The sequence below is a fragment of the Vombatus ursinus genome, unplaced genomic scaffold (genome assembly GCF_900497805.2).
Source record: "Vombatus ursinus unplaced genomic scaffold, bare-nosed wombat genome assembly UNPS02007284.1, whole genome shotgun sequence".
In the NCBI taxonomy this organism is placed as follows: Eukaryota; Metazoa; Chordata; class Mammalia; order Diprotodontia; family Vombatidae; genus Vombatus; species Vombatus ursinus.
In genome coordinates, this window is record NW_020947062.1 from 13,241,281 (window position 1) to 13,264,139 (window position 22,859).

Here is a 22,859-nt window from a genome sequence, read left to right on the forward strand (position 1 = left end):
GTAATTTGTTAGATCCCAGGATATCACTTTCTCAAACACTAGTACCAGGAAAACCCATCTGGTCCAGCCAAGTGACAAGGGACTGATTTCAGTAATTGATGATGTCAGTGAGATTTCCATAGCCTTCAACTCAACTGCCAAGTGGCCAGAAAAAAAAAAAGTTTCTGTATAATTGAAACTCTGCTGGGAGAGAAATTAAGAGACTATCTTGCCAGCCATATTTCTGTCCATATTTTCCTCTATTAGTCTCCTGATGGTGTGTCCTTATGAAATCTGATTAGAATGGAATGACTTGATTTGCTAAGCAGGCAGCAGGGACAGCACACATCTGTTTTGCCTGTTTCAATTGCAGAAATGGGATGGAATGTAACGTAATATCTCTCTCTCTCTCTCTCTCTCCCCTCCGCCCCCCCATTTCTCCTTACAGAGCAGCCCAGAAGCTCAACCTGGCCTCCAAGAAGAAGAAGCCCCACCCACCCTTAACCCCTGCACATGACTTTTCCATTTACGGGACAAACTTTAGTGGTGTGCTGCAGCTCAGCCCTCCACCCGCGCCCCCCTGCCTACTGAGATCAGTGGCCAAAGCCAAGGAGAACCCGGGCGTTGGGAAGGTAAGCCTGCAGACTCATGCAGATTTGAGCCAGGTTTGGGGGTGTGTGGCAAAGCTCTGAGTGTGTAAGGGCTATTGGAGTGAACTATAGATTCTTTGATGCTTGGATGGATCCAAGGGACAGGATCACAAGATTAAAAAAAAAATTCTGGATTTGGGGTCAGAAGACCTGGGTTCAAATTCTAGCTCTTCCCCTTATTATCATGTGGCCCCAGATAAATCACACAATCTCTCTGGGTCTCAGTTTCCTCATCTGTAAAATGAAAGGGGGTGGACTTAAGGGCTTCTAAGTTTCCTTCTTTCTCTAAACCCATGATGCTAAGGTAGGGTTCTAGACTTGGAGTCAAGAAGACCCTCAGTTTGAATCCTGTCTCGGTGCTTACTAGCTGGGTGAACCTAAGCAAGTCTCTTAACCTCTCTGGGTCTCAGTTTCCTCATCTGTAAAATGAGGGAGTTAGACTCAATGACCTGACTCTGTGACTATTCAGTGTGGATGTTCTCTCCACTGTGGTAGGTTTGTAGCTTCTCTTGAACCTGTCATCCTGAACCTTCCATTCTTGGACACGTCTTCTGTAAATCCTCCATAATAGAGTTGCTCTGGGTGCTAGAGACTTTCCTCTTGGTCTCTTAATAAATAATAATCCCTAAGAAATGACAAAGCCATCAGTATACTTGATCTTCACAACAACTTGAAGGGGGAGGGCAGGACAAATGTTATAATCCCTATTTTATGAGCAGGGAAACTGAGGCACAGAAAGTGAAGTGACCTGCCTTGGGTCACACAGCTACTAAAGGATAGAGCCAGTATTTAAACCCACATCAGTATCCCTGTTTAGTGTTCTTTCTCCTTCACTGCTTTGTTTCTACCACTGCTGGGAGATGGCCTCATCCATATCATCAATAGTATTATGCTTTTAATTACCTATAGGGGAGTTGTGTTGCTCGTTAATACACTTGTTAATCCCAAGTTGGTTTTCTCTTGCCACCTGCAGGAACATGAAGAGGTGGTATGGGAGATGGGTAGGACTTTAGAGACATGGGCTATGCCACACTGTAGACAGCAGTAGAAAATCAGGAGTCATTGAAGGTTTTTGAGCGGAAGAGTGACTGATTAGGAAGATTAATCTAGCAGAGACTGCTTGTGTGTGTGATTATTGTTATTGTTATTATTAGGAAGATTAATAACCACCCACATTTATATATAGCACTTTAAGACTTACAAAGCACTTTCTTCACAATACCCTATGACATATTTATGAGTATTATCCCCATTTCACAGATGAGAAAAAATGAGGTTCAGTGAGGTGACTGGATTATTGTGGGCAGTGAGAAGAAAATGAGATTGCTGTCTAGGGTCTATCCCTTCTCTCAGCAACCTCCCCTTTCACCCCAACTCACAAGATTCCTTGTGGTTGAGTTTAGATCACTGAAGTGACATCATCCCAAGAGTCAGTGTGCATTAATAAATGCTTGTTGACTGACTTTGACTCTAGTCTCCTTGTCTCTCACTTCAGAGCACTTCTTACAATGCCCACCATGCATTATGTCTGAATCTAAGGTGCTCAGTGTTTAATAGTAATTGAGAAAATCACATTGCATTTTAAGCCTGAGTGGGAATTAAGAGGTAAGTAGTCAAATCGATGGAGAGCTAAACTATTCAGAGCCAAGCCAATTTACACGGGGGAGGCGTTGTGTGTGCACACATCTCCCTCTGGGTGTGAAGGTGTACATGTGGATCTGTTTCTTGGCATTGTTTTTTTCTTTGTGTGAGTGTATGTGCATCTCTGTGTTATTCATTGGCATTCATGTATATATGTTCATCTTTATGGTTGTACGTCTCTATGGATATGGAATCTTTTGAGAGATTGTGCATGGGTATGAGAATGTGGGGATGTGTGGCCATCTCTGATAGAGGCAGATCTGGGGGTTTAAACATATGCGTGAAAGTATGTGTGTGCACATCAGTCTGTCTTTGTGTATATATGTGGGGTTCATCTGTGTGATTGTGAGTGTACATTCAAATCTCTGTGGAGATGAATTTCTGTGGGTGTGTGATCATTTCTGTGGGGAGGTTGTATAGGTTTGTGTGTGTATCTGAGGTTCTCTGTGGATATACAACTGCACGGGTGGTGGTGATGGAGCTTTCTCTGTGTGAGTTCAGAAATACCACTCTAAATATGAGTTTCTGTGTAGGTGTGTGTGTGTGTATGTTTGTGTTTGAATGTCTGTGTACCCTTCTGTAGAGGTGATTGGGATCCAGTGTGTGTGTGTGTGTGTGTGTGTGTGTGTTATGTGAGCAGTTACCTCTTTATGTCTGTGTGTCATCATGAGTGTGGGCACAAAGGTCCGTTTGTGGGCTCAGCGGGATGCTCTGACTAAAGAGGATGGTAGTCTTCCTCATTTGGCTTCTTAAAGTAAAATCTCATCCGGTGTCGAGACTGTAGTGGGTCAACTTCAGTCTCGGGGAAGAAGGAGTCTTGGTGTTCCTCACAAAATCCCAGAACTGGGAGAGTCCTCATGGGACTAAAAGATATAAGAGCTGAAGAGGACTCATGGGTCACCTGCTACACCCCTCACTCATTTCAAAGATGAAGAAACTGAGGCCCAGAAAGGGAAAATGACTTGCTCTAAAATCACACAATTTCTAAGTGGCAGAGCTGGAATTTGAACTCGGTTCATATGACTGAAAATCCAGTGATCTTTCCAGTATGCCACTAATTTTTTCCATTAGGCAGGGATTTCTACCATAGCCTCCCTGACTAGAGGTGATTCAGCCTCTGCTTGAGCCTCTCCAGTAACAGAGGGTGCCTGTGGGTCCTGGTGTTTGAAGGATGTGTGTGCACATGTGCATCTCTGTGAGTGTGTGAGGGTGTGTATGTCATGGTATCTTTGTGTGTGTGTGTGCATGCATCTGTCTGCATTTGTGTGTATGCTAATTTAAAAAAATCATTTATTTTTAACATTTGCTTTAAAAAATTTTTGAGTTCCAAATTCTCTCCCTCTCTCTGGCCCCTCCCCCAAGCAATGTGATATGGATTACACATTTGAAATCATGTAAACATATTTCCATATTAGCCATGTTGCATGTAAAAAAAAGCAAGAAAAAAGAAAATGAAAAAATTATGCTTCTATCTGCATTCGGAGTTCATCAGTTATCTGGAGGTGGTTAGCATTTTTCATCATGAATCCTTTGTCATTGTCATAGATCATTGTCTTGATGACAGTCGCTAAGTTTTTCACATTTGAACATTATAATAGTGCTCTTACTATGTGGAATGTTCTTCTGGTGCTGCTCTCTTCACTTTGCATCAATTTATGTAAGTCTTCCCAGGATTTTCTGAAACCATCCTGGTCATCATTTCTTATAGTGCAATAATATTCCATCCCAATCATACATTACAGCTTGTCTAGCCATTCCTCAGTGGATGGGCATCCTCTCAATTTGCAGGTGCTAATTTTTAATGGCTGTGAACAATTCTGACTGAGCTACTCATCTGTAAGATGAAAATATTAAATTATCACTTAGCTCCTATTCCAGCTCTAAATCCTGTGATCCCACCTCTTGAGACAGCCTGTTTCATTATTTTAGGGCCAGGGGCCATGTCCTATTAAAATGTTGTATTTTCCAGGACTAGGTCTGCATACAATATGTGCTTAGTAAATGTTTGTGGAATACAAATTGTTGAATAATTCTGATTGTTAGATCTGAAACCAGCCTCTCTCTATTTCCCTTCATGCATTGCTTCTATTTCTATTGCCTAGGACCAAGTAGCTGTTCAGTCATGTCTGACTCTTCATGACCCCATTTGGTGTTTTCTTGGCAAAGATACTGGAGTGGTTTGCCATTTCCTTCGCTGGCTCATTTTACAGACAAGGAAACCGAGGCGAGCAGGGTTAAGTGACCTGCCCAGGGTTACGCAGCTAGGTAGTGTCTGAAGCTGGATTTGAACTCAGGTCTGCCAGGTTCCATGCCTGGCACTCTATCCACTGCACCACATAACACTGCCCCCAAGGGCCAAGTAGAACAAATCAGATCTCTGTGACAAGGCAGCACTTCTGACATTTGAAGACATTTCCCCCTCAGCCTTCTGTTCCCCACTCAGTGCATGCTCAGTGACTTAACTGATCCTGATACAACTGTGTCCCCTCATCCTGGATGAGGTCTGGTTGTCATTATTCTCCCTGACTGTGGTGCCAGAACTCGAACACAGGACTCCACATGTGCTCTGAAGTCGACATGCCTGTCTTGTTTCAAAGTTGGCTTTTCATTTTTCTACTCATTAAAAGTAAGAAAACAGCACTCAGGGAAACAGGCACATGGGGCATAATGTTTGAGTTTTCAGTTTCCCCATATTCTGAGGTTTGCTGATATAATCATCGTTGGTAATAAGAATAACCACTGTCATCTCCTTTTCTCCTCCCCCTTCTCAGTTTCCCAAAGGGGATAATAATGAACAGATGTGCCTAACTTGGCCGTGCCCTTCAAGTCAGCCTCTCCTCCCCTTGTGGGGTGTTAGCCTGGTCGTAGAGGGCCCCAGAGGCAGGAAGATTTGGGTTCAGGTTCTGTCTCTTGACACATATTGACTGTGTGGCCTTGGGGAGGTCAATTAACTTCTAAGAGGAGTTGATATAGAGAGTTTCCTTACACAGAAGCTTCTTACATCAATGAGGTCACATCTGAATCTTTTAAAAATGTGTAGAGCCTTGAGTCAGTATTACAGGCAGCTAGGTGTTACAGTGAATAGAGCACAGGGCCTGGACCCAGGAAGACTCACTTTTATGAGTTCAGATCCATCCTTACTAGCCGTGTGACCCTGAGCAAGTCACTTAACCCTGTTTGCCTCAGTTTCCTCATCTGTAAAATGAGCTGGAGAAGGAAATGGCAAACCACTCCAGTATCTTTGCTAAGAAAACCCCAAATGGAGTCATGGAGAGTTGGATATGACTGAAACAACTCAAAAACAACAAGAGGAAATACAAGGATAAGTCATATATGAGCTAGCCCTGCCTTCATCCATAATGAACTTGCTGTGTATAGAGCTCTGGGCTGTGGTAGGGGAGATACAAGTTTTAGGTAAGACATGGGTAATGCCTTCAGGTGGCTCACAGATTAATAAGGGGACAAGACAAACATAGTTAACTAGCACATGCTTGATCAATGCATTAAAGGTCATTACTTAAAGGGACTGCAGGGAGGGATCAGAGAAGGCTCATAATGACGTGTGTGTTGGCCACCAACCAGCTTGGCCGCTCTGGGTTCCAGATGCCAGGCTCTGCAGGAATTTGTGGTCCCCTCAGCAGCATCTGTGTCGGTGATGGGTTTCTTTGATGGCTTCCAAGCCAGCTGTGAGCCTCTCCTTGAGGTTCTAGGGTTCAGAGCTTGTGGTTAGGAGGGGCAAGGCCTCCCTTCTCTCCCCCCATCTCTTCCCCCACTCCCTGTGACAACCCAGCTAAAGCATGTGGGGATGATGTTCCAGGCAGTTTTCCTGACCACAAGGGATTGCTTCTTTCTAATTCCTATGTATTTGATTAGTGAGAAAAATGCCTGATAATTCACATAGAACAGATCATTGGAATATGCAGTGTGCCCTTCACTGGGGCACAGTCTTCCTTCTTTCCCAAAATTCTGCATTCTCTGCTATGGTGGTATACTTTGTTTACTGAAAACATTCTCCCCTCAAACCTCAATGAGTTGGCAATAAAATTCTGCAGTGGAATGTCTTATGTGTTTAAAAATAAAATCACAGCATATACTTCATGTGGGGACCATGTGTCTAGAAGAATGGCCTTCTCATGGCTCACCAAGTCATAATTCCAAGTCACAGTCACTGAGTACTATCACTACCTAGCAGGTAATTCTCCCCAAATTTTTGATAATACTTTGCCTCTCCTTTCTTCTTGCCATAGTGGGTAGAGTGCCCGGCCTGGAGCAGGAAGACCTGAGTTCAAATCCAGCCTTAGACATTTAGTAGCTGTGTGACTCTGGGCAAGTCAACCCTATTGGTCTCTGTTTCCTCATCTGTAAAATGAAGTGGAGAAAGAGATGGCAAACTATTTTGGTATCTTTGCCAAGAAAACCCTAAAAGGGGTCATGAAGAGTCAGACATGACAGAAAAGGACTTAACAACAATAACCCCTTGCCCTCAGCACAAAACTTTCTCCAATGAGCATCTATTAAACACCTACTGTGTGCAAGGCACTGTGCTGGGCACTAATGATAGAAAGACTGAACAAAAAGCAGTTCCTGTCCTTGAGGAGCTTACATTCTACTTGGGAGAATACACCCTATAATCAGATAAGTTTACGTAGATGTGATTATTTGAGGGAGGCTGCCCTTTCATATAGTAGGCCTTTAAATTTAACTTTGAATTTAAATAGCAATGGGAACTGTGCACTCTGTTGTTTGCAAGATCAAGTCCAAAATAGTTATCCAAGCATTCAAGGCCCTCCATAGTTTGGCCCTACCTTGCCTTTCCAGCTGAATTTCTAAGTACAGTTCTATATGGGCTCAGCATGTCAGCTATACCATTTCCTAGGCATGTCCTACACACTCCTCCTTGAGTTCTTTGCTCATGTCATTCCCTGAGTTTGTAATGCCCTCACCCTCATTTCCACCTGTTGAAACGCTACCCATCCTATAAGACTTAGCTTGGATACTATCCCTGCCCAGCCATCTGGCAGGATTCTTTCACTTTTGTGACCACGCAGTACTTTATTTAAGCATTTAACACTTGTATGTTGTATGCACGAGGAGTAGCGTATTATCGTGAATAATAGGCGCAGAGTGATAGACTTGGGTTCAGATCCTGCCTCTAACATACATTCATTGGCCGTGTAACCTGGGATAAATCATCTAATCTCTTAGTGACCCATGCAACTCTATAAGATTACAAGTATCAGAACCATTTCAGATCTGTATTGGTACAAGGAGTTTTTATGCCAATGAAATCAAAAGTCTGGACCAAAATTTTTAAAAATTCTGTATGTCTTAATTTCCCTATTCGATTGAACTTCTTACTAGTAGAGCTACGTCTTACTCATCTTCAGATTTCTTCAGCACCCTGCATAGAGTAAGCCTTGAAATTGGAATCTTATCAAGGTGAACATTGCCTCTGCCGACGCAGATCACACCCACCCACACCTTAAAGGACCAGTCTTCTGACGATGAATCTCTTTGTGCTTAGATAGGTCAACCTTCAGGCCTCAGATGTCACAGACCCAGCACGAGGCCAACAGCTGAAGCCTTCTCAGCTTGCTAGAACTGGTAGAGTTTGTGCCTTATTGTTCCAGCTAGCTTTTGGGAGTCTATGATGACCTCCAGACACTGGGCAGACACTGGGCAAAGACTTCTCTGGAGGCTGCACACAGTAGGAACTAAATAATTCTCTATTTAACCTTCATGTAATGACTTTTATTCCATGAAACATTTTAATGTCTACAAAGCATTTTCCTCACAGCAGTCTTAAGAGGTAGGTTCTTCAGGTATTAATAATCCTATTTTACAAAATTGAAAATTGAGATTGAGTTGTGAAATGAATTGGCTGAAGTTATATAAGTAATGTGTCCTGAGCCAAGACACTAACCCAAGATCTCTTGACTTCAAGTCCAACATGCTTTCATATATATGGTATGTATGTGTCTATGTGCATACACGTATACACACGCACACAGGGTAGTGGACAATGCAACATGCTGTGTATATGTGCACACACATACACGTATGTGCATATATACACACACATATATTTTGTTTAATAAACATTTCTCCCTTCCCCTCTTCTTTATCTCTTGCTAGCCCCTAACTCCCTTGAAGAGAAAAACAAAGCTTGTTGGCAAGTATGGGTAATCAAGCACTGGCCATGTCCAACAGTGTATGTCTCTGTCACCTCTCTGTCAAGTGGTGAGCAGCAGAGCTCATCATTAGTTCTCTAGAATCTTAGCTGGTTATTACATTGATCAGCAAAGTCAAGTCAATAAGTCAACAAGCCATTTATTAAATGCATACTATGGGCAAAGTTGTTTTCATCTATAATGTTATTGAATAAATTGTGCCACTGATTCTGCTCATTTCACTTTGCATTTGTTCATACAAATCTTCTCAAGTTTCTCTGAAATCATCCCTTTCATCATTTCTTGTAGTGTACTAATATTCTATTGTGTTTATATACCATAATTTGTTTAGACACTTCACTTGATGGATACCTCCTTAGTTTCTATTTCTTTGCCATTATAAAAGAGTTACAATAAATATTTTTGTACAAATGGGTCTTTTCTCTGATCTCTTCGGGGACATAGGCCTAGTAGAGGTATCATTGGGTCAAAGGGCATGAACACTTTAATGACTTTTTGGATATAATTCCAAATTGCTTTTGAGAATAGTCCAACCAATTCACAACTCCACCATTACATTAGTGTGCATTAATATACCTGTTTTCCCATAATCCCTCCAACATTTGCCATTTTCCTTTTCTTTCCCAATCTGATGAGTTATGTAGAACCTCAGAGTTGCTTTAATTTGCAATTCTGTAATTATTGGTGATTTTTTTCATATGGCTGTTGATAGCCTGGATTTCTTCCTTTGAAAACTGTCTTTATTTCTTTTGACTATTTATTAATTGGGATCTAATATTCTTTTCTGGTTTCATATATGCAGATGGCCATTTACACTGCATAAACTCTTAAATGATTTCTCCAGTCCCAATGAACCAACCTCTCTCTCTCTCTCTCTGTCTTTCTCTCTCCCTCTCTCACAAATACACACACACACACACACACACACACACGCACACACAGTCTCTTTCTCACCACCACTGACACATATTTACAATCCAGAGGTGCGTATTGTGGCCCTGAAATAGAGCAAAGCTAATTGGCCCTTGTGGGGATAGAACCTATGACCTTGGTCTCATTAGTCTGATGCATTAACCAGCTGAGCTATGGGAGATGTGTCTTGAGATAATCCAGAGGAGTTTCTTGAGCAGGGGACACCTATCTGTGCTACAAACTCTGGGCCAAGAAAAGCAACCAAGTCTTGGTCATTGTTCTATGAGCTTCTCAGTGGTCTGGACCAAGCAAAAGTCAGCAAGATTTTCCAGTGTCCTACTGTGTGCGCAGCCTTGTGTCTGAGAGGAAGAGAAGGCAGGATTTCTGCCCAAGAAGAGTTTTTATTTTGGTTGGAGGAGTATAAGATAAGCACTCACAATATAGGCAGTGCACAAGACAAGTATCACTTCATCATTATAACAGCATTGCACAACAAAACCATAACTAAGAATTTTAGTATCTGAGTTAAGCACCACATACCACACCTGGGACAGTTGGCATGTAAGGTAACTTCACCTAGGGGAAGGGATGTGACGCTTTTCTGTCACGGGGAAACCCTGGGATGGGATGAGGTCACTGGTCAGGAGGCTGTCTTCAGGGAGAGGAAGCAGGCCATCTGGTGATGTCCTATTTTAACCACTCATTCTTCATAATAATAGGTGCTAAGGTCAGTTGTTTCTTCACACTTACTGTCTTAAGGAGCCTGTTCCTAGGGAGTGGGGATGGAGTCCCCAACAAAGATGACCATGCTTTGGGGATTGGGACTAAGAGAGAAATTAAAGTTACCCCCCCCAACACCCAAGGTATCTGGACAGAATATTAGTTAGATGTCCAATCTTCTCATTTCACAGAGGAAGAAATCAAGAACTAGAGTGAGTGTCAGAGCAGGGACAAGACCCCAGATCTCCTTGTATTCAGTCTAGTACTCTTAGGAAGATTGTTGATGTATCCTTTAGAGGAGTTGGTCAAGGGTCGCTCTGGCCTCAAGCTCATGCACTCCAGAGAAAGCAGCCCAAGAGACACTATCATGGTGAGCAGGACCCTGAGTTATTTGGGTATGGACAGTGGAGGGGTCGTCTCTGCCTTCTGTACTGGAGACCCCCTCTTTCCCAACCTTGTTTAAAACCCTCATGGCCCCAACTCTTGTTAAAAAAATGTTAGCTCATCAGGGCTTTTAGGGATTTTAGAACATCACGCACATTTAAGGTTTTCAAAGCACTTTCCTTAGCTTCCAGTTGCCCTGTGAGATAGCTAGTACAAATGAGGAAACTAAGGCTCAGAAGTGAAGTGACTTGTTTGGGATTATATGGATAGTAAGTATTGGAGCTGGGACTCGAATGCGAGGATTTTCTGATTCTGAGTCCAGTGACTTTCCACCATCCTATGTTGTACCTTACAGCTGGAAGGGAGTCTTAGAGATAAACTTGTCCAATCCATTCATTTTACAGATATGGAAACTGAGGCCCAAACTGTAAGCACCTTGTTACATTATGTAATACACACACACACACACAATGAAACTCCATCATGTCATGAGAGTTTTTTATATCCCAAATCCTAGAATTGTGGTTTGGACCGACATCACCAGGCATTTTGCCTTTGCACATAGCAGGTGCTCAGTAAATGTCTATTGAATAAATGATTGGTGAGACCATCTGAGGTCACACAGTGATTTATTGGCAAACCCCAGTAGTGGATTCCAAATTTATTAACTCTGAGTCCTCCGTTCCATTATTTGTAAGAGAAAGTGAGAATTCTGACCTAATTGGAGACTCAGGAGCAGTGACTAGATGGGAGTCTATGAGGAACTGACCTTGGGTGGGGAAGAAGGGTGACTTACCCAAGGTCTCATAATAAGTATCAGAGCTGGGATTCAGTCTCAGGTTGTCTATTTCCATTGCTCTTTTCCTTATGTCCACATTGCTGGCTGGTGTAGACACAGCCTAAGTAGAGTTTTTGTTGTGGTGGTAGTTCAGTTGTTTTTCACTCATTTCTGACTCTTCATGACCTCATTTGGGGTTTTCTTGGCAAAGATACTGAAGTGGTTTGCCATTTCCTTCTCCAGATCATTTTTACAGATAAAGAACTGAGGCAAACAGGTTAAGTGACTTGCCCAGGGTCATATAGCTGGTATGAGTCTGAGGCCAGATTTGAACTCAGAAAGATGAGTCTTCCTGATTTCATACACAGTGCTTTATCTACTGCATCACCTAGCTGCCATAAGCAGAGTTAGACCTGAGCAATACTGATATATCCACCATCTTTGTGAGGTGGAATGGCACAATGGATATGGGTTCAAATCATACCTCTGACACTTCTGGCCATGGATAAATCACTCAGCCTCTCCAGCCTCAACTCCCCCATCTATCAAATGGAGAACAAGGCCTGTAGTATTAGTATTGCAAGGTTGCTCTAATGAGATGTGGGATGGCTAGTGCTTTGCAAACTCTCAGGTACTGTATAAGTGTCAGTACATAGAAAGGCAAGTAAGAAATGCTTTTCTTAATTTGGTTATATTTCTCATATTTGCCATTCTCCAAGTAAGAGAAGATCAGGAGAGGCAGTGAATGAAATATCTCAGGGTACCATGAGATCATTTACATCCTACTTCCCTGTCTTGCTCAGAAATGTCTGGAGTTTTGTTCAAGCATGGGTGTCGAATTTTAGGAAGGACTTTGACAAACCATTTTGGAAGATGGTGACTAGGATGATGAAGAACTCATATGAGGAGTGTGGGGATATGATAATTGTCTTCAAGGATTTTAAGGGTGATCATGTGATTCATCTTGTTCTGTTAGTCCCAAAGGGCAGAACTAGGAGCAGTGAGGGGAAGCTGGAGAAAGGTAGTAGATGTAGGCTTCATGTCAGGAAAGACTTCTCACAAATAGAGCTGCCCAGAAGTACAACGGGTTGTCCTGGGGGAGAGTGGCTTCCCTTTCCTTGGAAATCTTAAAAACAGGGTCTAGATGACCACTTTTCAATATATGAAGTTGTAGTGGGGGATTCTGCTCAACTATGGATTGGGCTAAGTGACTGTTTAGGCCCCTTTTGACTCTAAAAATTCTGAGATTCTGTGGACAGAGAAAACTTCGTAGGAGTGAGTTGTTCATGAGTGGAATGGTGGACTGCCTCAAGAGAGACAGGTTGGTGGCTTCTCCATCTCTGGGAAATTCTTTTTCAGGCAAGGGTTCAATGACCTCTGAGTTCCCTTTAAGTCATAAGGTTATGTGATTCTGTCATTCTTACAATGAATGAAATTTCCTAAGCTATTAATTGTCTATTATGCATCCAGCTGGGTCCCTCCTCCTTAGGTGAACCTTTTTAAACATAAGAAACTTATGTTGGGGAGAAATTTTTAAAAACTAGATCCTTAAAAACACACACACACACACCACACACACACACACACACACACACAACAAAACGGTGCCTAGTCTCCCTGGATGTCATTAACTTTAATGTCAGAACGGGAGGAAAGGTATCTGAAAGCCATTTAATATTGTCACTGAAAAGAAGTTAGATTATGCTCAATTTCTGACATTAATGTGCTACTTAAGATAATTTATCATATTGTGGTATTAAAAAAGACATCCTTTTCACTGGGGTGGCTGAGTCGAATCCTAATTTCCTCCCCCCTGCCCACTGCCTCTGAGAACACCACTGTGTAGCTGCAAGCTTTTTTCATGTAAGATTTTTTTTTCCGCTTCTGGGGTACTATTCAGAGCACTCTTTGTAATATCCTAGCATACAGAAGAACCACTTAAAGTGCTCATCTCTTCCAAAGATGCTGGCAGGCTCCCCCCTCCCCAATAGAAATAATAAAATCCCTTCCGTAGGAGACAATGAGAGAGGCACTTAGAGGAAACCATGAACCAACAAACCAGTTCACAAGCTGGGCATCGGCAAAGACGACATTTTGTTGTCTGAGTACACTGGCTGGTATGTTGTTTAATCATTAGCTCGTCTCTGTCTTTTCCCTCTTGTTTTTTTTCTCTGGGCCCCAGCTAAGTACCAAGAAGCCTATTGACTCCCAGGATCACCTAGGTTGATGGGACCTCTCAGTGCCTGGCCAAGCTTTGACTGTTTCCTTGATGACAAATAACAAATTGGTCTTTAATTCCTCTCTCCTTCGCCGCCACCCCCCAGTGTCACTGATTTCCTGGTGAGAGGAACATTTCTTAAAGCAACACAAATTGCCCGGCTCTCTAGAAAGAAAAAAAAAAACACAGAAAACCAACCCTTTATTCCTATCTTGAGATACTCTCAAATCCAGAGAACGCATTTGCCTGCCAAAGAAGCTAAAGAACAGAAAAAAAGAAATTGTCGAAAATTACCTGGAAGAAGGATACATTTTCTTCTACTTTGCAGGACCATTTGAAAATGAAATAGTTTTGTTAGTGTCACCTGGGAATAAAGAATCGATTCGTGCCTAATAGAGGCCAGTTTCTAAAGAGTACAATATAAAAGTGTTTCTTTAAGGTTCTCCCTAGAGAGTCAGCTATTCAATGCGTGCATAGCAATTTTGCATATAAATTTGCCATATGCTGAAAGGGGGAGTATATGGAAGGCTTGTAAGAACTATCCACAGTAAACCAATTTTGCAAGGGTTATATATCTGTCACTTACAATTAAATCCATGAAAAATATTGGCTCTGAAATAAGACTTTGGTAATTTGATTTACGCTGTAGTTGAGAAATAAGAGATTCCACTGGAAAATGGACGGTGGCATTCTCCGGTGGAAAATGAAATCGGGTAATTTGATGGTAAGAAGTCTTAATTCAGAATGGTTTGTGTCTAAATAAGCTTGCTTTACAAACCTGCCTGAACAGCCAATTGTGGGCGTGCGTTGTACAAGATGAATTTCTCTGGGTATCTTTGGCTTTTGGTGCAGATTTCAGGGGTATCTGCGATGCCCCTGCCAACGTGCTCTCATGATCTTTATTGCTATGGGCTGAGTTCTTTATTCAGTCACAGGATATGAGGATTGACCATTGGGCTGTTACGGAAATGGAGAAGAATTTCTGGAATCAGCTGCGTGCCTGGTGCGGAATGAAGATAATCATGTCTTCTCATGCTTTTAAAACATGCGAGATTAAAGCTTGTGAATAAATTCATTGATAGTCCCGGATACTTGGTAAATGCTTATGGAAATCGATGGGAATTTATCGAGTTATCCTGGAGTGCACAGCAGAATATGTCTTACTTAATTTTAAAAATTTCTAAACTAAGTCTAGACTGGGAGCTTTCCGAGGGATTGGGATCATAGATCTGAAAGCAGCCTCATTTTATAAATGAGGACGTTGGGGTCCCCAGTGTTTAAAGAGGCTTGCCTGAGGTCACACAGCTCTCAAGGGGCGAAGTTGGGATTCAAACCCAGGTCTTCTGACTCTAAATGCCTCACTAGGATGCCTCTAAACAGCCAGAAATGGCTTTTTTTTTTTTCCATTTCTCTTGACCTCAGTATACCTTAGCATGGGACTGGGTATCAGAGGGGGCAGAGGGAGGAAGGAATGCATAGTGACTTGAATTGATCTCTCCTTCCTTAAATTCTCTTGGAGTATTTTACTTCAGTTGGACCTTGACTTTGCTCTCATCACATTGTTCCTTTATATCATTGTTGCATGTACAAGTGTTGTATGCTGCCTAGTAGAGAGTAAAGTCTTAAAGAGACAAGGAATTTAGGAAACTGATCTTAAGGATGACAGTGAGATAATATAATAGTATTAGAGAACTTCATTTATCCGGATAGCTTCTGGAATTCTCTCTGCCAAAAGCAGAGCATTGAATACATTCGTGACTTGTCCTAATGACAATTTCATCTTTCAAATGGGGGAGGAAGCAATGAAGGAAACCATTCTTCTGCACCTTTTTGAAGGAGGAATTGTTGATAGAAATGTTGAGAACCTTGTGGAAGATGGGCCATAAACTATCCCCTGGCACCTACCACAGTCCTTGGTACACTGTTTGGAATAAATCATTATTTCATTAGAAATAATGTAACTGTGCTGCAACTTGAGGTATTAAGTTGTTTCTTGGAGCATTAAGAATTAAGTGACTTGCCTCTCTGTGTCAGAGGCAGAGCTTGAACCCAGGTCTTCCAGATAATACTGTTCCACCTTAGGATTTGTGATAGAGAAGAAAAGGAAAGGAAAGCTGGGCATAGGCTGGCAGATACCTTCTATTGGGGATTATGTCATTCAGGCTTGGTACTATTTCATTCTTTACATTTGTATCTCCAGTGCATATCAGAGTGCCTGGTACATGGTAGGCACTTAATAAGTGCTTATTGATAGATTGATTCAGCAAAAAGATAGATACGATTCCATGGCATAACTCTGTAGAGGAAGTCAGCCTAGGAGGAATAGGAAGCTCTCTAGAATTCTGAAGATGCAAAGATAGTCTAATGAGGAAAAGAGAGAGTGGTCTAAAGTGACCAGAGTGGATATGCAGAGAATCCATTGAGCAATTTAAGGGGAAAAATGTACAGAAGATGAAAGCAAGAATAGGTAACAGAATAAACAGAAAAGCATAGAATGGCCCTCTAAGATTAGTATTAGGAACTGTTGAGAATGCTAAGTATAGTACTTTCTCTGGATTTACTTTCCTTACTCCAGTTCCCATTAGTGGTTCAGGTGCCCAGTGGACAACTGATTATTACTTCTATCAGGGTCCTAGGGATAATTCTCAAACTTTGTTCATAATAACTGATTTAAGAAACCAATGAGACTAGATAATAGGCTGGGGCCAGATTACATAAGACCTTAAATGTTAGGTTAAGGACTTTGCATTTTGTCCTAACTGTAATAAGCAGCCAGTGATCAAGAGAGTGACACGGTGAGGACAGTTTTTTGGATGATTATCTTGACAGCTATGTGATTGGAGAGTGGAAAGACCGAAAGCAGTAAGACCTGTTAGGAGACTATTATAGTAGTCCAGGTGAGAATTGAAATTGCCTGCAACAGCATGGTAGCTGGGGAGAGTGGAGAGAAGGCGCCAGATTTGAGAAATGTGGTGGAGATAGAATCTTCAAGACTTTGCTGCTGACTGTGTATAGAAAGAAAACGAGAGATAGAGAAAAGTAAAAGGTGACTTCAGATTTCAAGGCTATGTGTGACTGGGAGGATTGTTGAACCAATAGCAGAAAGAAAGACTTTAGAGGAGGTATGTCTTTGAAAGGGGAGATGATGACTTCTGTTTTGGACATGTTGAGTTTGAGCTGCTGGTGGGACATCTAAGTGAAGATGCCCAGTTGGAGATTCAGGACTATACTTCAGGGGAAAAATTAGGGATGGATTTATATACTTAAGGCTCATTTGCTTTGAGGCGATAATAGAAACTATGAGAGCTGGTGAGAAAGATCATTATTTGAGAGAGCATAAAGGGAAAAGAGATGAGAGCTTATGACAGAGTCAAGTGGGATACACATGCTTTGAGACTGAGAAGAATAATGAAGAGGAGAAGTCAGAGAAGTAGGAAGAGAACAGGGAGAGGTCAGTGTCCAAAAGTGTCCAGGTAGAGGGGGTGGTTAGTGGTATCAAATGGTATAGAAAGATCAGTCGAAGTCTTGTTTTTAGGAATTTAGATTTTTGGATTGGTAACTGCTAGGTGTTGGTGACTGGCTGGACCAATGTTGGTAAAGTAGAGGGTCAGGAACCAGATGGCAATGAAAGAATTCATGGATAGTGAGAAAGGGGGAGGTAGGGAATGGTTTTTTCTAGGAATTTAGGTTTTGACAGACACTACAACCTAATTATGGTGCTTAGTTCTTGACATACACTACAACTTTGATCCTTGCCTTCAGGGTGCTTCCAATGTCACTAGGCAAACCAGACAGATACATAGATGGGCACAGAATCCAAAGATATGCGCTGTTCTTCGGGCACAGACACCAAGTTCCTAGACCCTGTTCACATAGTGTGTTTTGACTGTAGTGGTGAGGATGGGATTCCTGCTCAGATGACCTCTGAAATCCCTTTCTACTCTGAAATTTTGTGATTTGAGGCTACACTGTGCCAATCAGATCTGGGCCAATGCATCCCTTTGAAGGAAGGATGGCAGGATTCAGGGGCTGCTCTCTGTCTCTTTTCCCTTGTGGCTGAGAAACCAAGCAAAGTTGCCTGGCCAAACCCACAATCGTAGTCTTGTAGCACAGGAAATGGTTTGTTGGAGCCAGCTCAACATAATTGTAAAATTTTCAGTGTAAGCATTTACACCTGGGAAATCAGCAATCAGCAAGTTGCTATAAATCAGAGCCCGATTTATCACTTTGTTGATTGTCTAGATTTAAAAAAGTGGTGGAGAAAATGTTATTAACGCATATAAAAATTTAAAAATGTGTTGTGCATAGGGTTTTTTTTTGCAATCTAGTTGTTAAACATTTACCAGCATGTGGTTGACATAGGGCTTTAACCAACTGCTGGAGTGCGTATATGTGTGAGGAGTTTGTGGGTTTCAAATACCACTCCTAATTCTTTAGGCTCTTTCCTCTCCTCCCAACTGATCTAGGACATTTTTTGTAAGCTAAAACCAAGTAATGCCACCAGCTTCTTACCTAGGTCAAGGCTTTCCCTCTCCCCTATGTCTTCTATAGCCTTTCCCAGGTATTTGCAAATTTTATTAGTGGAATAATAACAAACAGTCTCATATTTTGCCCTTAGGATACCTTTCATCTGTAAATCTTAAAGAGCTGCTTGTGTGATTATGTTTTGCTATAAGTAGAGGTGGTGATTATATTGGGGCTTCAGAGCATACCCCATTTGTTTGTTTATTGATATTATTAGCTGTAGGGCTACCTGACAACTGGGGATTTATATCTTTGATCTGTTTTTTTTTTTAACTCAGCAGTGTTGATGTTTGCTGAGGTCTCCATAGAGCTCTTACCTCTGGATCAGTTAAGGATTGCCCCTACTCTGCCCACATCTTCTGTCTCTGTCCCCTTCCCTACACCCTTAAATCCCTCTTTTGTCATTCTATCAGCCTGCTGTGGTGGAACTTCTCACTTCCTTCCTTGGAGCAAAGAGGAAGATGACCTGGATCATCAGCAGTTCCTATGAAAAAGTGTTATAAGTCCTTAGTTGACCAGGAGTTCTTTGAGCCAGCAATATAGTGTGGCTGCCAATAAAACAAATGTGATTTTAGGGTTCATTAATAAAATCTAGTTTCCAGAGGGAGGGAAGTAATAGGGCTGCTGTCTTTTGCCCCTAACAGACTAGGGTACTGAGTCTAACTCTGTTTTTTTAATAATATTTTTCCCAATTACATGTAAAGACAATTTTTAACATTCATTAAAAAAAAAATTTGAGTTCCAAAGTATCTCCCTCCCCTCCTCCCTCCCTGAAATGAAAAGGATTTTGATTTAGGTTATACATGTGAGTCTAGCTCTGTTTACCAAGTTTTAGGAGAGATATAGATAAGTCAAGAGACACTTGCATAGTGGATAGAGAATGGGACTTAGATTTAGGAAGACCTAAGTTCAAATCCCGTGTCTGGCACATACTAGCTCTGGGACCCTAAGCAAATCACTTAACCTTTCAGGGATCCAGGCAACTCTCAAAGACTGCATGTTGCAGACAAGTTGCGAGTCTTCATTGATCGAGGGAGTTCCCTCACTGCAAGGCTCCACACTTGCTAAATCAGAGGTTTGGATTAAAAAAAAAAAGATTAGGGTAGATTACCTCCAGAGAGGATGAGCAAGATGGTAAGGGGCTCAAAACGGTGGTATATAAGGATTAAAGGAAATGACGTTTAGTCTGTAGAAGAAAAAATAGTGGGCACGTGATAACTGACTTCAAGTGTCTGAAGGCTGTTACGGGGAAGAAAGAGTGGATTTGTTCTGGCTTGTTTTTTAAGCTATAATTAGGTTCTAGAGGTAGGATGCTTGTTTTGCTTTCTCTGTTGCTTTCTCAACCATTTTTGTTGTTTTTTTTTGTCTATATTTGCCAAAACTATGTCCAACCTGTTGAGTTTTATCATAATTTTGTTCTTAGGTGTCTTAGTTCCTTCTGTCCTCCCTTTGATGTTTTTGCTAATTTCCATGTCTTCTCTTTGTCCACCCTCCTTTTTAATAATAATAATGATAGTTAACATTTATATAGTTCTTTCAGGCTTACTAAGCACTTTACCAACGTCAGTCCTGGGAGGTAAGTGCCCTTATTACCATCTCCATGTTACAGATGAGGTAACTGAGGCAGGCAGTGGTTAATTGACTTGCCCAGAGTCACACAGCTAGTAAGTGTCTGTGTCCGGGTTTGAACTTAGTCTTATTGACTCCAAGTCTAGCTATACTTTATTATGTTAATAGGAAATTCCAATGTTTCTAGTGCTTCTTTTTAAAAATATGTTTTAAGGATGCCTATTTTATACCAGTCATTTTTGTATATACACCCCACCCCCAACTGAATCCTTCCTTGTAACAAAGAAAAACAAGCAAGTAAAAACAACCAATACAATGATTTCATCTGATGGAGTATGCAGCGTTCTGCCTTTGTCACCATCCCTAGCACCTGCCAAGAGGAGAGGGATGTGTTCCATTATTGATTCCCTAGTACCATTATCATTTTTCTCCAGTTACTCAGTGATCATTTCATTTGTGTTGTTATAGTCGTGAATGTTGTTTTGGGTCTACATATTTCACTCAGCATTAGGTTGTGCAAATTTTCCCATGTTTTTCTGACTTTCTCATATTAGTCAATAAAATTCCATTACATTCAAAAACCATTTTTTTTCACTCATTCCCCAACTGACCGGCATCTACTCTATCTCTAGTTCTTTGTTATCACACATAAATACTTTTGTTTTGTATTGGACCTTTCTGTTTTTTTTTTTTAACTTTAGCATGTATGCCCAATATTGGGATTGGTGAATCAGAGTTTGAACAAGTTAGTGACTTCCTTGTATGATTCTACATTGTTTTCCAGGATGGTTGGACCAATTTCCAGCTCCACTAACATTGTATTAATGTCCCTGTCTTGCTACAGCACCTCCAACATTGACTATCTCTGTTACTTTTCTATTAGCTCTGCTGTCATTATTTGAGCATTTCCCCATCTGATACTCCTTCTTTTTTCCTTTCCTTTTCTTTGGCAATTGGGGTTAACTCACTAGCCCACACAGCTAGTGTCTGAGGCTGGATTTGAACTCAGGTCCTCCTGATTCCAGGACCAGTGCTCTCTCCACTGTGCCGCCTAGCTGCCCCTACTTTTTTAATTCATAGTATTTTTTTCCTTTTTAACCCCCACATCCCTTCTTACTCCTTCTCATTTTTAGCCCCCTAAAACAACTTTCTTGTGAGGGATTCTAGTAGGTAGTTTTGCTTCCTCTTTGCTGAATCTCAGAGTTTGGAGGGACCTTAGGGGCTACCTAGTTCAACTGAACCTGAAGAAGAATTTCTTCTACCTGTCTTTGTAGTTTCAGTGACGGGTCTCCTACTACCTCCCCTGGAAGCTCATTTTGCTTTTTGAAGGCTCTAAGTGTTAGGCAGATTTTCCTGACTTTAAGCCTAAAGTTGTCTTTCTATAGGTTCTACTCATTGCTCCAAGTTCTGCCCCCTCTGGGGCTGAACAGAGTAAGTTGAATGCCTCTCCTTGACTCGGTCCTTTAAATACTTAAAGATCATACTCAGGTTCCCTCTTCTCTGAACTAAACAACCTTAAGGTGTCTTGAGTATCAAAAGAGATAATATTTGTAAGCCTCTTAGCAGGGTGCCTGGTGCACAGTAGGTGCTGTATAAATGCTCATTCCCTTCCCCTCCTTATGGCTTGAATCTCAGTCCCCACCGTGCTTGTTGTCCTCCCTGGGACACCCTCCAGCTTATCTGTATTCTTGCAGCCTGGCCAGACTTCTCACTTCCCCTCTCCCCAACACACACCAGCTTTGTGCCTCAGTTTCCTTTCCCAACCTCTCATGCTCCCTCACACGGCCGCCCCTTTCCCAATCCTACCCATCCTTCAAGGCCCGACTCAGAGTCCGGCCCCCTTCCTGCACCACCTCAGCCTATAGGGTCTGCTACCTCTGAACTCAGAACTTCTCTACTTTTTACTGCATAGTAACTTACCCAAGATTGATATTGCAGTGAATCTTGGCAGCAGAAGCAGGAATCCACATGTGGCAGCCATAGAATGATAGAAGCTTAGAACTGGAGGGTAGATCAGAGAGCATCGTTGAGTCCAGTCCACAACCGATCCTTCTATCATGTCCGCCATGCCCAGGTTTGCTTGAAAGAGGCACTGAGTTGGGCTGCTTTACAGTTAGGTGAACTACTGGATAGAAAGCTGAACTTTAAAGTCATGAAGACCTGAGTTCAAATCCTGTCTCAGATACTTAATAACTGTATAACTCTGGGCAAATAATTTCATTTCTCTGGGTCTCAATTTTTCATCTGTTATATGAGGGGATTGGGGGCAGCTAGGTGGCACAGTGGATAGAGCACCGGCCCTGAAGTCAGGAAGATCTGAGTTCAAATCCAGCCTCAGACCAAACACTTGACACTTACTAGCTGTGTGACCCTGGCCAAGTCACTTAACCCCAATTGCCTAAAAAAAAAAAGTGAGGGGGTTGTACTCAATGGCCTCTGAGAATCCTTCCAACTTGAAATCTATGATCCTATGATCTCTCTGGTTTGATGCCCTCTTTGGACCTCAGTTTCTTCTTTTGTAAGATGAAGATAAGAATCTCTGTCTCAACTTCTTCACAAAGCTGATTAGGAGGATTAAATGAGATAGTAGTGGAGAAATTAGTCCTGGACTCCTGATTCTTGGGTTCCTTCTACCCTACCAGAACTGATTGCTGAGCTTATAAATGCATCAGCATTTGTGGTATGCATGTGTTATTGTGGACTGTCTACTTTATGGTATTCCATTCTGAATTTTTCATCCATTCAGTGAAATGGGCTACCAGTAAAAATGGTGAGTTTTGCCTTCTTATATGTCTTCAAGCAGGGGCTAGATGACCACTTTTTGTGTATGTTATAGTGGGAATTTTTTTTGTGTATGGGCTGGCTGTTAAGGTGTCACCTAATTCTTGAAGCCTGTGGTTCATTCATACATTAAGTCAACATGTGAGAGGCAATGTATGGGTAGCAGGGTGGTGCTCTGGGCTTGGGATCAGGAAGACTCATCTTCCTGAGTTCAAATCTGGCCTCGGACAGTACATTTATCTGAGTGAGATTAATGAAACCAAAGGGCAGCTGGGTGACACCACAGTGCATAGAGTGATGGGTCTGGAGTCTGGAAGACTCGTCTTCCTGAGTTCAAATGTAGCCTCAGATACTTCCTAGTTGTGTGACTCTGGGTAAGTCATTTAACCCTTTTTGTCTCAGTTTCCTCATCTGTAAAATGAGCTGGAGAAGGAAATGGCAAATCACTCCAGTATCTCTGCTAAGAAACCCCCAAATAGAGTCATGAAGAGTCAGAGAGGCAATGTGGGTCC

The 22,859-nt window shown here is 41.8% G+C and overlaps 1 protein-coding gene across 1 annotated transcript in view; it reads left to right on the top strand.

Moving 5' to 3' along the window:
- Positions 1-22,859, top strand: part of KIF26A (kinesin family member 26A) — a 168,760-nt gene that overhangs the window by 113,784 nt on the left and 32,117 nt on the right. The window contains exon 4 of the mRNA XM_027849035.1: positions 428-611. Coding sequence (XP_027704836.1) covers positions 428-611 — 184 coding nt within the window. The remainder of the gene's footprint in view (positions 1-427; positions 612-22,859) is intronic.